General features: G+C 35.5%; 1 protein-coding gene across 5 annotated transcripts in view; it reads left to right on the top strand.

Moving 5' to 3' along the window:
• BRAF (B-Raf proto-oncogene, serine/threonine kinase) overlaps positions 1-12,517 on the top strand; it is a 180,039-nt gene that overhangs the window by 155,860 nt on the left and 11,662 nt on the right. For 4 of the 5 annotated variants that reach the window (XM_028106169.2, XM_028106168.2, XM_088018585.1 and 1 more), the window contains 3 exons: positions 4,490-4,536; positions 5,327-5,445; positions 9,144-9,275. In XM_028106169.2, coding sequence (XP_027961970.1) covers positions 4,490-4,536; positions 5,327-5,445; positions 9,144-9,275 — 298 coding nt within the window. Of the gene's footprint in view, positions 1-4,489; positions 4,537-5,326; positions 5,446-9,143; positions 9,276-9,397; positions 9,501-12,517 lie in introns of those variants that run through there. The other variant, XM_028106171.2, reaches the window with a different exon arrangement.

The following is a 12,517-nucleotide window of genomic DNA, read 5'->3' as shown; positions in this document are numbered from 1 at the left end:
CATGTCCAGTTGGCTGCTACATTCTCTGTAGGTGTCTGAGGGGAGATTGAACTTGCTGTGTGAAGTCTGGTGAACTTTTTGAAATCATGTAGTATTAGTGAAAGAGGACTGAAATGCTAATGTCTGTGTGGACCAGTTATTCGGTTTTAGAAACGGTTGAAAATACAAGAAAATAACAGTAAACTTAAGTGAGAGACACTTGGGGCTGTTGTAAATAGACTAGACTGATAAACCAGGCAAATACTATGGCGAATGTAGCCATAGTATTTGAATTATAGCAAGGCATTTGAATGATATTTCTCAGGATAACGTTGAGGATAAGATCGAGAGATGCAACATGCATGGAGAATTCAACTAGGTTCATAACTGTGTATTGATCATACCTGAAGCTACTAAGCTAGAAGATTTTTGTTTCATTTCTTTCTTGAATATGACTGGCACATTTACAGATAACTTAGATGAGGGCTTTGTTAGCACACTGGTCTTTTAAAACTTATTTTTTAGTGAGAACTAAAATTTTAATAAGCTGAAATTATAGGCCATGTCTATAAAATATGACATCTTACCCAACTCCAAAAAAGAGAGAGATACATACAAATATAGGATGGGGAAACTGTTTTGTTGCAGCAATGCAAGAACAACTCTGTAGGCTTGTAACTGAATGTAATTTTAATAGGAGTCAGTACGGTGACTATGGCTGCCGTAATAATCAGAATAATGGCTGATAAAAAATTTTTTAACCCACCATAAGGAAGATGAAGGTGAATTTGATTTTTGTTTTGTTTTTAGATTCCACATATAAGTGTGATCATATGGTATTTGTATTTCTCTGACTTATTTCATTACACATAATTCTTTCGGGGTCCATACATGTTGTTGGAAGTAGCAGGATATCCTTTTTTGTAGCTGCCCAATACTCGTGTGTGTGTGACATTTTCTTTATTCATTCATGGGCACTATTGTTTCCATGTCTTTGCTATTGTGAATAATGCTGCAATAAACATGATAATGCAGATGTCTCTTTAAGATCCTGATTTAAATTCTTTTGGATATATACCCAGAAGTGGGATTGCTGGATCATATGATAATCCTGTTTTTAATTTTTTGAGGAATTGCATACTATTTTCCATAGTGGCTGCACCAATGTTACGTTCCCTTCATCAGTGTACAGGAGTTTCCGTTTTTGTACATTCTTGCCACCACTTGCTATTTCTTGTCTTTTTGATAATAGCTATGCTGACAGGTGTGAGGCAATATCTCATTGTGGTTTTGATTTGCATTTCTCTGATGAGTAGTGATGCTGGACACCTTTTGGCCATCTGTATGTGTTCTTTGGAAGAATGTCTGTTTTTTAATCAGATTGGGGTTTTTGCTAGTGAGTTGTACAAGTTCTTTATATTTTTTGGATTACCCTTATTAGATATATAATTTGCAAATATTTTCTCCCATTTGGTGTAGGTTGCCTTTTCATTTTGGTGGTTTGTGTCCTTTGCTGTGCAGCTTTTTAGTTTGATGTAGTCCCACTTGTTTATTTTTGCTTTTGTTGCCTTTGCTTTTGGTATCAAATCCAAAAAAAAAAAAAAATCATTACCAAGACCATTGTCAAAAAGCTTGCTACCTATGTTTCTTTTCCTAGGCGTTTCATGGTTTTAGGTTTTACGTTCAAGGAGAAAATAAAGATGAGAGTCACTCTAGTTTATGTTGATCAGATCAAATCTAGAGTATTGTATTTACTCTTGGGGCATCAGATTAAGCTATAAAAAGAATGTTAAAAAGCTGAATCTTGGATAATAACTTGAAAGAAGTAGAACAGATTTTACCTAGATGATTGCCCAGCTTTCAGATTAAATGATTCTGTAGGTGGATACTTTTTTTCAAGGAAAGAAACACCTAAGAGAAGCCTATAAAGAGGATATGTATTCATTTGGTTTATAGCATATTTTTTCTTTCCTGCTGCTTTTATAAACCTGTAAGGTTCTCTTTAACATCTTAGAAAAGTTAAGAAGGGGCTCCACTTTAATTGCCCTTAATAATGGATACACTTCTGTATCATCTGTAGTAAAGTTAATTTCTTCTTGTTCCCTTCCCTACCCTCAACCAGTTATGTGTCTTTTGGCAGCTTTCATTATAACTGATTGGTGCTTAGAAAATTATGTTTTAGTGTCAGCCTATATAGAATTATATAGGGTAGTAATTACTCTGGAACATTATATCATGTAGAGATACGGGGTATGATAATTCATTCCATTTTTCCATCTGGGGAATTTGAGGACCTTTTCTTTCGAACCATCCATTATATAGACCTGGATTTCTGCTTTTTCACTGCTTTTGTTGCGGAGATGTTACAGAAAGAGAACTATTAAATGAAATAAAAGTTAGAAAAGTAGTTTGTAAACAATAAAGGATTACACAAGGATAAGGTGGTGCTATTTCAAGTGGCAGCTATATACAACTTTAACCTATAATAGATTTATGCTATCCAGCTTCTACTAAGGTTATATCCCTAACTCAATAATGGTATTCATATCTTGCTAATTATCTAGTACTTTCCTGGTCAGAAATTTTTTCTCCTCAACCCTCTAGTTAATTGCTATCTACCTTATTCTTGCTATATTTCTTTGTATCATATTTGTTGAAAAGATTGACACCATCAAGAACACCTTTATCGTCCCTTATAACTTCATCATGCCTCCATATATTCATGTCTGCCACCCATTTATTGCTGTTTTTAATTTTAAAGGAGACAGGATCTCTTTTCAAAGACCAACACCTGTTCCGTGCACTGAATACCATCTCTGACCAAAGCACCGAGCACCACCACCGGATACCATGACCATTTGTTCCCCCTTTCTTCTAATGGGGACAGGGTCTCCCCATCTTGAAAAAGCTTGTGATTGAGGCCCCTGTTTCTCCATCTGTACCATTCTGTGTCACTGCAGAACTTTTTAAGCAAACGAGTCCTATAACTGACATCACATTTTCTTCCAACCTCAGAGAGACCATGTGATGTAGTGGGGCAAGACTGGCTTCAGATGTCATGACAACAAGAGAGTCTTAGAGTGTGGAAGATGCTGTGGAAGAAATAAACAGTGATGTAAGAGAGTAATTGGAGGAGAAGGGGTTCCTTTGTATCAATAGTCATTTGAAGTGAAAATTTTATCTGAGAAGAAAGTTTCAAAATCTTGATGTCTGGGAGAATGAGGAAGTTTACATGAAGATGAGGAAGTATAAATAAAGCTTAATTATTATGAATCTTTGATTTTTAAGTGTTTTACATAATTTTGGTTATATACCATTTGATATATAAAGTGTCATTTAAGGCAAAATTTATTTCCTAATGGTCATTGTCAAATTTTAGATGTTTCATATATCTGTTCCTTCCAGTATTAAATGAAGAAAAATAACTTTGACTAGGATATTATATGCATTTCATTGTAGTTGATTCAACAGACGTGTTGAATACTTACCATATGCCAGGCACTGTGCTAGGCACTGGAGATTAAACAGAAATGAACTAAGCATTGCTTTTACCCTCAGTGAACTCAACTAAAGCAGTTTTTAGAGGTAACATAGATAATTTAAACTTATCATTGACTTTAAGGTAGATTCACTGTGGACATTATATATAGCAAGTTTGCTGCTCACTATTTTTGTTTACTTGTTTTGGAAATTTACTTCATTCTGCATTATTTAATTTTCTCTTATAATACACTATTTTAAACTAATCAACAACAGGATTATTTACTGTGAGCATTATTAACTAATTGTAAGACTAATTAAATGATTAACATGTGTGGTAAAGCTCCTTCATATTTTTAAGAAGTTATTTTAAGAATGTATAATACTACCTTTAAAATTACCAATCACATTTTCATACTCTAGTGGAGTTTACATTCTGAAAAGAAAGCGAACCATAGGCATAGGAAAAAAAATAGATGAATCAAGCTGTTACAATAATTACGATATAACTCAACATTACAATAATTACGATATAACTCAACAGTGAAAGATCACTTTCAGTTGAGTTAATCATGGCAAAGCTTTGTTCAGGAGTTAGAATGTGTGTTCAGTCTTAAAGGATAGGTGTGAATAGGTGGAGAATAGAATGAAAGCTCATTTGGGGCTGGGTTTGGCAGGGGAGCACTGATCGCAGAGGTGGGATTAAAAATCAAGGTATATTTAAAGGACATGGATAAATAGGCTTCCTGGAGTGAAAGGTTTGTATTGGTAAATAGTAAAAGATAAAGCAAAGTCTTTTAATAGAAGATAAGATTTGGGCTGTACCATAATAGTAATATGTTCCTATAATCCTAAATTCATTTACAGTTTATTTTAAGATTTCTTATGTAAAGGGGTTATCACAATGTACAGTTTGCAATTGTATCGTGATTTTGAATAAGTCTTTATTTACACCCCTAAAGATGTTCTATAGATTTTGAGGCCAGAGTCTTCACCCCTACTCAGGTTAAAATGATGTTTTGTTTTTCAGTTACTTACACGCCAAGTCAATCATCCACAGAGACCTCAAGAGTAATAGTATCCTTCCTGAAATTTGTCTGCGAAGTTTGAAAACATCCTGATTTTTCTTCTGCATTTTGTCTTCACATTATGTAAAAACAGTTTTCATGCTAAGTTCAATATAATGTAAAAATTAATGAACGGGTTTGCATGAGAGCACAGTAAAGCAGGATACTACAACATGCTTTTGGTGTCTGAACAATCCACCAAGTCTTTATAATAGTAGGACTCTTATGATTGTGTGCTTGCATTATGTCAGCACCATAAAATGGATAGCTGTCTACTCATTTCTTTCAGTGCTCTGAGGCTGCTCTGCAGTAGTTGAGATGTAACTGCAGGTTCTAACTTAGTAACAATGAGGTGAGAAAAACATAATGTTTCTTCTTCTTCCATAAACCCAGATCAAGACCCTGTCTGCCAACCGACTTCATTCCAATGAAGAATCTTTGTAGCTTTCCCAGCAGCGCCAAAAGCATATCTGGGTCTGTGTCACTAAAATCTAGTGGGAAAGTTTCAGGGTTTCCCATAACATAGGTAGGAAAGCATCTCACCTCATCCTACCACATTTCAAGCCCCAAAAATCTTAAAAGCAGGTCACATAGGCTAAATAGAACCATATTTTTAAAAACATATTCATTAACTTTAAGAGGAAGTATGAAGTACTGTACTTTTTAAAGGAATATCAGTTTTACCAAAAAAAATCATATTACAGAATTCTAGAAATTAGATCTCTTACCTAAAATTTTTGTAATGCTTGCTTTGCTAGGAAAATGAGATCTATTGTTTTCCTTTACTTACTACACCTCAGATATTTTTCTTCATGAAGACCTCACAGTAAAAATAGGTGATTTTGGTCTAGCCACAGTGAAATCTCGATGGAGTGGGTCCCATCAGTTTGAACAGTTGTCTGGATCCATTTTGTGGATGGTAAGAATTGAGGCTGTTTCTCCATTAATTAAATTTTTGGACCCTGAGATGTTGCTGAATTACTAAAAAATCTTTGAAGGTTTCGACTGTAGTATTTTCATAATTCCCAGTATTCACAAAAATCAATGTTGATCTTATTTTTTATGTAAATAGATTTTGATTTTTTTCTTTATCTTTTTTAAAAAGAGTATTATGAAACCAGTTTCAGTGTATTTCAAACAAAAAATATGTATTTTATAAACACTGTTTAAATATTATGCAGAATTGTCTCTTTAAAATATTTTGTGTTCAGAATGTTCTGTGTACCCTGTTTCCAAAAGAAAAAACAAGTGTGCAATTTCAGCAGGTATGATCTGCAGCTATTATTAAGGTTTTACTGAGAACTCCTTTTAAGAGAGAGGCTGTTTCACAATTTTATTTAAGCGTAAGTTGGAAGGTTACTGCCTTTAGACTAGAAAGAACCTATAATTATGGGGCAGCTGGGAGAGGAAAGATAAAAAAATTTTTAACACAATCAGCCATGTGCAGCCCTGCATAGCTCTTTCTTGCTTTTTCTTTATTCCTATTTCTGCTTTGTGGAAAAGAAGGGAATGAAAACTTCTGTGCAATTACTTTCAGCCGGCTGTGAAAAGGGAAAGTATACGAATCATCCTCTAAGCTAACAGCTCTCAAAAGGGGCCCTAAGAGACCCTTTTGGAGGTTCCCAGGGTCATCCCCATATGAGACCAGATGTTTCTTCATATTCTTCAACCAGAATGACATATCACAACAGATCGAATGCAGAAGTAAATATGTGACCATAACTGGCTGCCGTTAAACCAGTCAAAGAGAATTGCAGTACTGTTCTTCTCACTGAACCTTTTTTGGTTTTGAAAATATACTTTTCATTAAAAGTGGGTGATCTGTGTTAACATCTAATGGCTGTTTTATTATTTATGAAATTACTAAATATTTTAACAGTTTCCCAGTTATGTTTAAATATGATAAATACCCATAGATATAATCCACATGAAAGTTCCTTGGGGTCCTCAGTAATTTTCAAAACTAAAAGAGTCCTGAGACCAGAAAGTTTGAGAACCGCTGCTCTCAGCTGAATATGGAATGTCCCCAAACTCAGTGCAATTTGAAACTTTAAATAATTGAATCTGGAAACAGAGACACTGCAAGAGCTCTTGAAGCCATGTTTGCATAAAATCGCTGAATCTGTAGCAGTCTCCAAGAGGGGAATTCCAAGATAGGCATCTGAATTAGTCAAGTAAATATAAGGTTAAATTCAGCTATGATTTCTTGTAATAAGAAGTGGAGTGTAACACCCAGTGCTTATCACATCACGTGCCCTCCTTAATGCCCATCGCCCAGTTTGATGAATCATTGAACATTATATCAAAAACCAATGATGTACTATGCCTTGGCTAATTGAATTTAAATTAAAAAAATAACTGGAGTGAAGGCAAGTGACAAGGTGGAAGGGGCACATTGGACTTAGTCTCTTTGACTCTCGGCCTGCACTTTGGTTAACCTCCTCCAAGTCTCTCCATCTTTAATGTTGGTTGGACTAGTGGATTTCTAATGCCTTTTTTGTTGCTAAGATTCAGTAATTGGAGCTAGCTAGGTTTGTTTCTTTAATATAGTTTAATTGTTTTAATAAATCATTTTATAAACAAGAGGCTAATTAATCGTTGTAATCTGGATCTCATGCACATTTAAGCACACATCTTGTTACAAGATTAACCGTGTATCCTAGGAAGGGCCAGGCTGGCAGACACCAAGTACTGAAATTGTAAAACCTAAAATTAAAAAGAAACAATTGATACATGTTTTAAAGGTGTGTTGTTGTTTTTTTTTTTAATTTTTTATAAGGTGTGTTTATTTTAACTAGTGTGGGAGAAAGGCTCAGTTAAGTCTCCAGGTTTGTCCTCTTTCAAAAACCTTAGTTTATACAGTTAGCAGGTTATTATACATAAAGTTTTATATTTTCTTCTAATTTATTTTTTGTTGATACCTAGGTAGATTGGTTCATCCTTTATTCCATCAAGCTGAGCTTTAATACAAGAGATTAGCCAGTAGTACACTTAACTGTTGAATAAATCCTTTTGGATTGATACTGCCTTCAAAAACAAATATGGAGCATCCGTAGACTAGTAGAGAAGAGTTTAGTCAGAACTAAAGTTATGTAATTCTCTGAATTCTTGTCAACCTTGTTTTATCTTAGAGGGGAAAGAAATCTTTATGAAAAATTTTACAAATTAAATCACTAAATTGAGGATCATGATGCATTTCTTGTAAATAGGTAACATACAACTTTTCATCAAGCCATATACCAATAACAGTAGAAGTAAAACTAAATTTTTAAAAAGGTGTTTAGTTTTTTTTATTTATTAAATTTTATTTATTACTCTGTTCCTCTCAAAACTATGTTCTGGCTTTTAAAATTATGCCTGGATCATAACCAGCCTCTCAGTATTCTAACTTGTTCATCACATCACAGTTGTATGTGGTTTATTTTGTACTGTATTACTAAAAGCAGTCAGCAATAAAATGTTTGACAAAAGCAAGTAGACAAAATCTCCTTCACCACCCCCCATCCTTCATCAGGATCTCCCACACATCTTCTGTCAGTGGTTCTCAACCTTGATTGGACATTAAAATCATCTGGGGAGCTGTAAAAATCAGCAATGCCTGGATCTCATCCCCAGATTCTGTTGTTGTATTTTTGGGCTGGAATGTAGTCTGGACATTGAGAGGTTAACGAGTACACAGGTGATTGTGATTTGCAGGTGAGGCTGAGTGCCATGGCCTGCCATGGCCTGCCTTGTGAGATAGTCTGACTAGTGACCGGGAATCTTGTCCCACGCCCTCCAGCCATTTATGCAGTTAGTTCAGGTTTACATATCTAAGTAATGCTTTCACAGAGCTTTTACTTAAACTCTGCAATTTCTCTAGTGAAACAGTTCTTCCAAATGAAACAATACAGAAGATGCAAGGTGAAAGAACTCTTTTAAGTTTATATTTAGCCGACCATTTATTGTATTTCATGAACACAGCCAATAAGAAATTAAGTGGTAGAATACAGTGAGTAACATGTGTAAAAATGTAGCAAATATGGTTTGGTCTGTATCTTTGTCCAAGAAGCAAGAGGCCAAGATTCTTTATACTGTCTTCTAAATCAACCTCCTCTCTCTCGCTTTTGTTAATAAAGCATCCATGGCATGTTGATAATGCTTTTGGAAGCAGGGAAGCGGTTTGAGTTTGTCAGTCTTGAAGGTGCCCTGAGACGCGAACCATTGTACCAATGGGAAAACTTAAATTCTGAGGCAATTTAGCGTAGTGGTGGTGCTACTCCCAAACATGTTAGGACCACAGATGTGGTATTTCTTTACTGAATCAGGAGTGGGAAATGGGAACTGATTCTTGATAGAGCTAGTCCTGGGACGGATTCAGATAGCAATGACAGTATTTTGTGCAGAAAGAGGTTGGCTGATAAAATTATAAAGTCTTAGTTATACTGCCTCTTTCAGAGCTTACTGCACATTTTTTTCTTAATCAGTTTTATTTCTTTGCCCATTAAGAGAATTGATTGCATATTAGATGGATTATTTAATAACAAAAGCATTGTCCTAGGAATTGCAATAATTTGCTTTTCAGTCCTTTTAGTTGAAGAATAAACAAGAATATTTTTTCTTTTTGTGTTCTAACAGGCACCAGAAGTGATCCGAATGCAAGATAAAAACCCATATAGCTTTCAGTCAGATGTCTATGCATTTGGGATTGTTCTATATGAATTGATGACCGGACAGTTACCTTATTCAAACATCAACAATAGGGACCAGGTAAATATTTACCATCTCTTGGGGTTTATTTTACTATTTGTATAAAGACTCCAGTTTGCTGTAGAAGAAGTGTTGAGTCCTGAGTAGGCATGAAGGTTGGATATCTTGATCTTTGTTACCAGTTTTGGAAACCTTTGGTGGACTGTTGGCAGTGATAGCAGCATGTAAGGCCTTCCTTGAAACGTCAGTGCCAAGTGTGGTCACGAAGTGCAGTTCCTGTTGTTCTGACTAGACACTAGACCTGCCACAGCGGAGATCGCCCACATCTCTTGACCGCACAAACCAGAAGAAGGAGCTCTGCTGCTGCGGCATCTGGGCTTTGTGCCTTCTATTCTGTCACAGCTTGTGCTGAGCAGGCACTCAGCTATGCGCTTCTTTATGTCCAATTCTTTTAAAATTATTAAAGTTTCTCTTTTTTTTTTAATTTTTAAAACTAGGTAAATGGAAAGACTGATATCATGCTTTCATTTTTCTATAATGAGTCTAATAAGAGGGAATTTTTTTACTTCTTTCTTCCTAAGTGCCTGTTCCCTGTCCTTCCCCAAAGTCCCTAACAGAACTTCATGCAGCTCTTTGCCTTTTCTATCCCAGCCACATTCAGTTCACACTGATCAAGAAAAAGGAATTGTCTTTACTGACATTATTACATTTTATACCTCAGGATTTAAAAAGTGTGTGTGTGTGTGTGTGTGTGTGTGTGTGTGTGTGTGTGTGTGGAGAGAGAGAGATTGCAGCAATTCCACAGTTAATATATTAGAAAATGATGACTGACCATATAAACTGTGGTTAAATAATATTTATATTTTTTGCTGTGGTTACCTGGGTAATTTGTTTAAAAATGGAGATATTAGAGTGCCTGGGTGGCTCAGTCTTTTAACCATCTGACTCTTGATTTAGGCTCAGGTCATGATCTCAGGATCATGAGATCAAGCCCCACATCGGGCTCCATGCTGAGCATGGAATCTGCTTGGGATTCTCTCTCTTCCTCTCTGTTTGCCACCCCCCCCCTGCCCCGGACTCCCTCACGGGCATGCACACACTCTCTCTCTCTCTCTCTCTCTCTCTCCCCCCCCTCAAAAAAAATAAATAAATAAAAATGGAGATTACTGGAGCTGATTCTAATTCCATGAAGTAGGATCCAAGCACTTACATTTAACAAGTTTCCCAAGTGATTTTGATTTATACCAAAGTTGAGAATCACCAATCCAAAGGAAAAAAAAGTGTGAATGTTTTATGTTTTATCATAACCTCTTAATCTAATGAAATGATGGTTTTTTTAATAAAAATTAGAAATTGGACTAAAGAATTCCTTGTAGTTGTAAAGATCAGATTCTTTCCTAAAGCACATCCCTTAGGTCCTCAGGGGATGGCCATACCTATGTTACTTTGCAGAATAGCTTATCTTTTGTTTTCTTACTCTAGTGCTGAAGTCTGAGAAATTGCTGTCATTTTCCCTCTCTTTATCCATCTATTTCACTTTCTGATCACACCAATCTTCCCTCTTCAGTGCAGCTTTTCTAAGTTGGGATTAATAATGCACTCATTTGAGCTAGGTATATTGATACTCTGTCTTCTTTCTTTTCTTGGAGCAGAAGTGCTGTCATCTTAGAAGAAAATAACAGATAACTTTTGTCTTATTTTAAGTATATCTCAGTTACTATTACTGTATAATAAACCACCTAAAATGTAGTGGCTGAAGCAAATTCTGAATCTGCAGTTTGGGCTGCTGTCAGTAAGGAAGGTTTATTTCTGCGTCACATGGTATTGCCTAGGGTACATTCATTGGGTGTTAAAGGATCCACTTCCAAAATGATTCATTCACACATCCTACAAGGTGTGGTGCTAACTGTCCACTGGAAGCTTGGTCAGGGCCAAGAGCTGGGGGCCTCAGTTCTTCTCCACATGGGCCTTTCTGTGGGGACTTCTTCATAGACAGCATGGACTTGGTTACAGCCTGGTGGCTGGGTTCTTTTTTTTTTTTTTTTTCTCCCGGTGTATGGGTTCTAAGCATAATACCTTAAGAGACAAGGGATAGGAAATGATAAGTACCAGTGTCTTATCAACACACAAATTATTTTAATAAAAAATTTTCAAAACTACTATATGCAAAGCACTGTGGGATATAGAGGGACACAAAGATGAATGAGCACAGGCCGTGCTGTTAGTGGAGTTTTACCAATCTCTTGAGGCAGTGCAGGGCGTGATGAGCAGACACTGCTCCAGTAACAGAGAGGAGTGAATGAAGGGGCGGAGATGCTGGGAGGGCTGAATGTGGATTGGAATGAAAGGAACCAGTCAGTCCCAGAATTTCAAATTGAACTACTGATTTTACCGGGTCTCTGCCACTTAAATCTTCTATACATGTATTATCCAGGTTAAGTCTTCCTGTTAAGTTTAAATAATTGCAAAGAATGTGATTTCCTTTGTATTATATTAACATTTCAAAATAAAGCTATTATAGCCTTCTTTTCAGTGTATCCAGTGAAATCTAAAAGCCATTCTGACTTGATACCTACCATCACTTGTTTAAAAAATAGATTCATTAATTTTTGGAAGTTTTTCTCTTTGAAGAAACATTTTTAACATATTTTATGCTTTCAAGGCTTTTACTGATCACTCAGGTTACATCTCTGCAACAAAAAATATGTATTTAAATTTAGAATTTAAAAAAATTTAGAATAAAAAATATGTATTTAAATTTAGAATTTAGAAAGTTTATAAGTTTATAAGCTCTGCCGTCTATAACAGGGGATCTCTTACTGGCTCTCTCCACCTAGCCTCTAGTCTGTGCGTGTTGGACCTGTTCCCTCTAAGATCAAAACCCCTTTCTCTTTACAGAGTCCCAAGACTCCTAAAGTCTGTGTCCATTCTCAAAAGAGCCAAAAATTTAAAAATTAAGAAATCAGAAAAAGTATACATCTCTGCACCCAGGGAAGACAAGCCTTTTTACTTTATTAAACAGAAAATTTAATTCCCAAGTGGTTTACCTTCTTTCTTTTTTTTTTTTTTTTTAAGAGGAGGCTCTCATTCTCAGACCTACAGGAAAAAAAAAAAAAAGACTCCACTTTAGAATCTTTCCTGTGACTTTAGTCTTTGCATGTTAATTTTTAAAATTCTGAATTATACTGTTGTTAATAATTATTAATATATAACTGATGAAAATGTAAGTGTTGATATATAGAGACATAGAAGGTAAAATTTTATTGGAAATGTGTGTCTTCATGAACAACATGTGGCTTTTC

Source organism: Eumetopias jubatus, unplaced genomic scaffold, assembly GCF_037043125.1.
Source record: "Eumetopias jubatus isolate StellerSeaLion01/CBP00866 unplaced genomic scaffold, mEumJub1_p1.0 scaffold_14, whole genome shotgun sequence".
NCBI classification, from domain to species: domain Eukaryota; kingdom Metazoa; phylum Chordata; class Mammalia; order Carnivora; family Otariidae; genus Eumetopias; species Eumetopias jubatus.
The sequence above is the reverse complement of the archived record's forward strand: the minus strand, read 5'-3'. Positions and strand labels throughout refer to the sequence as shown.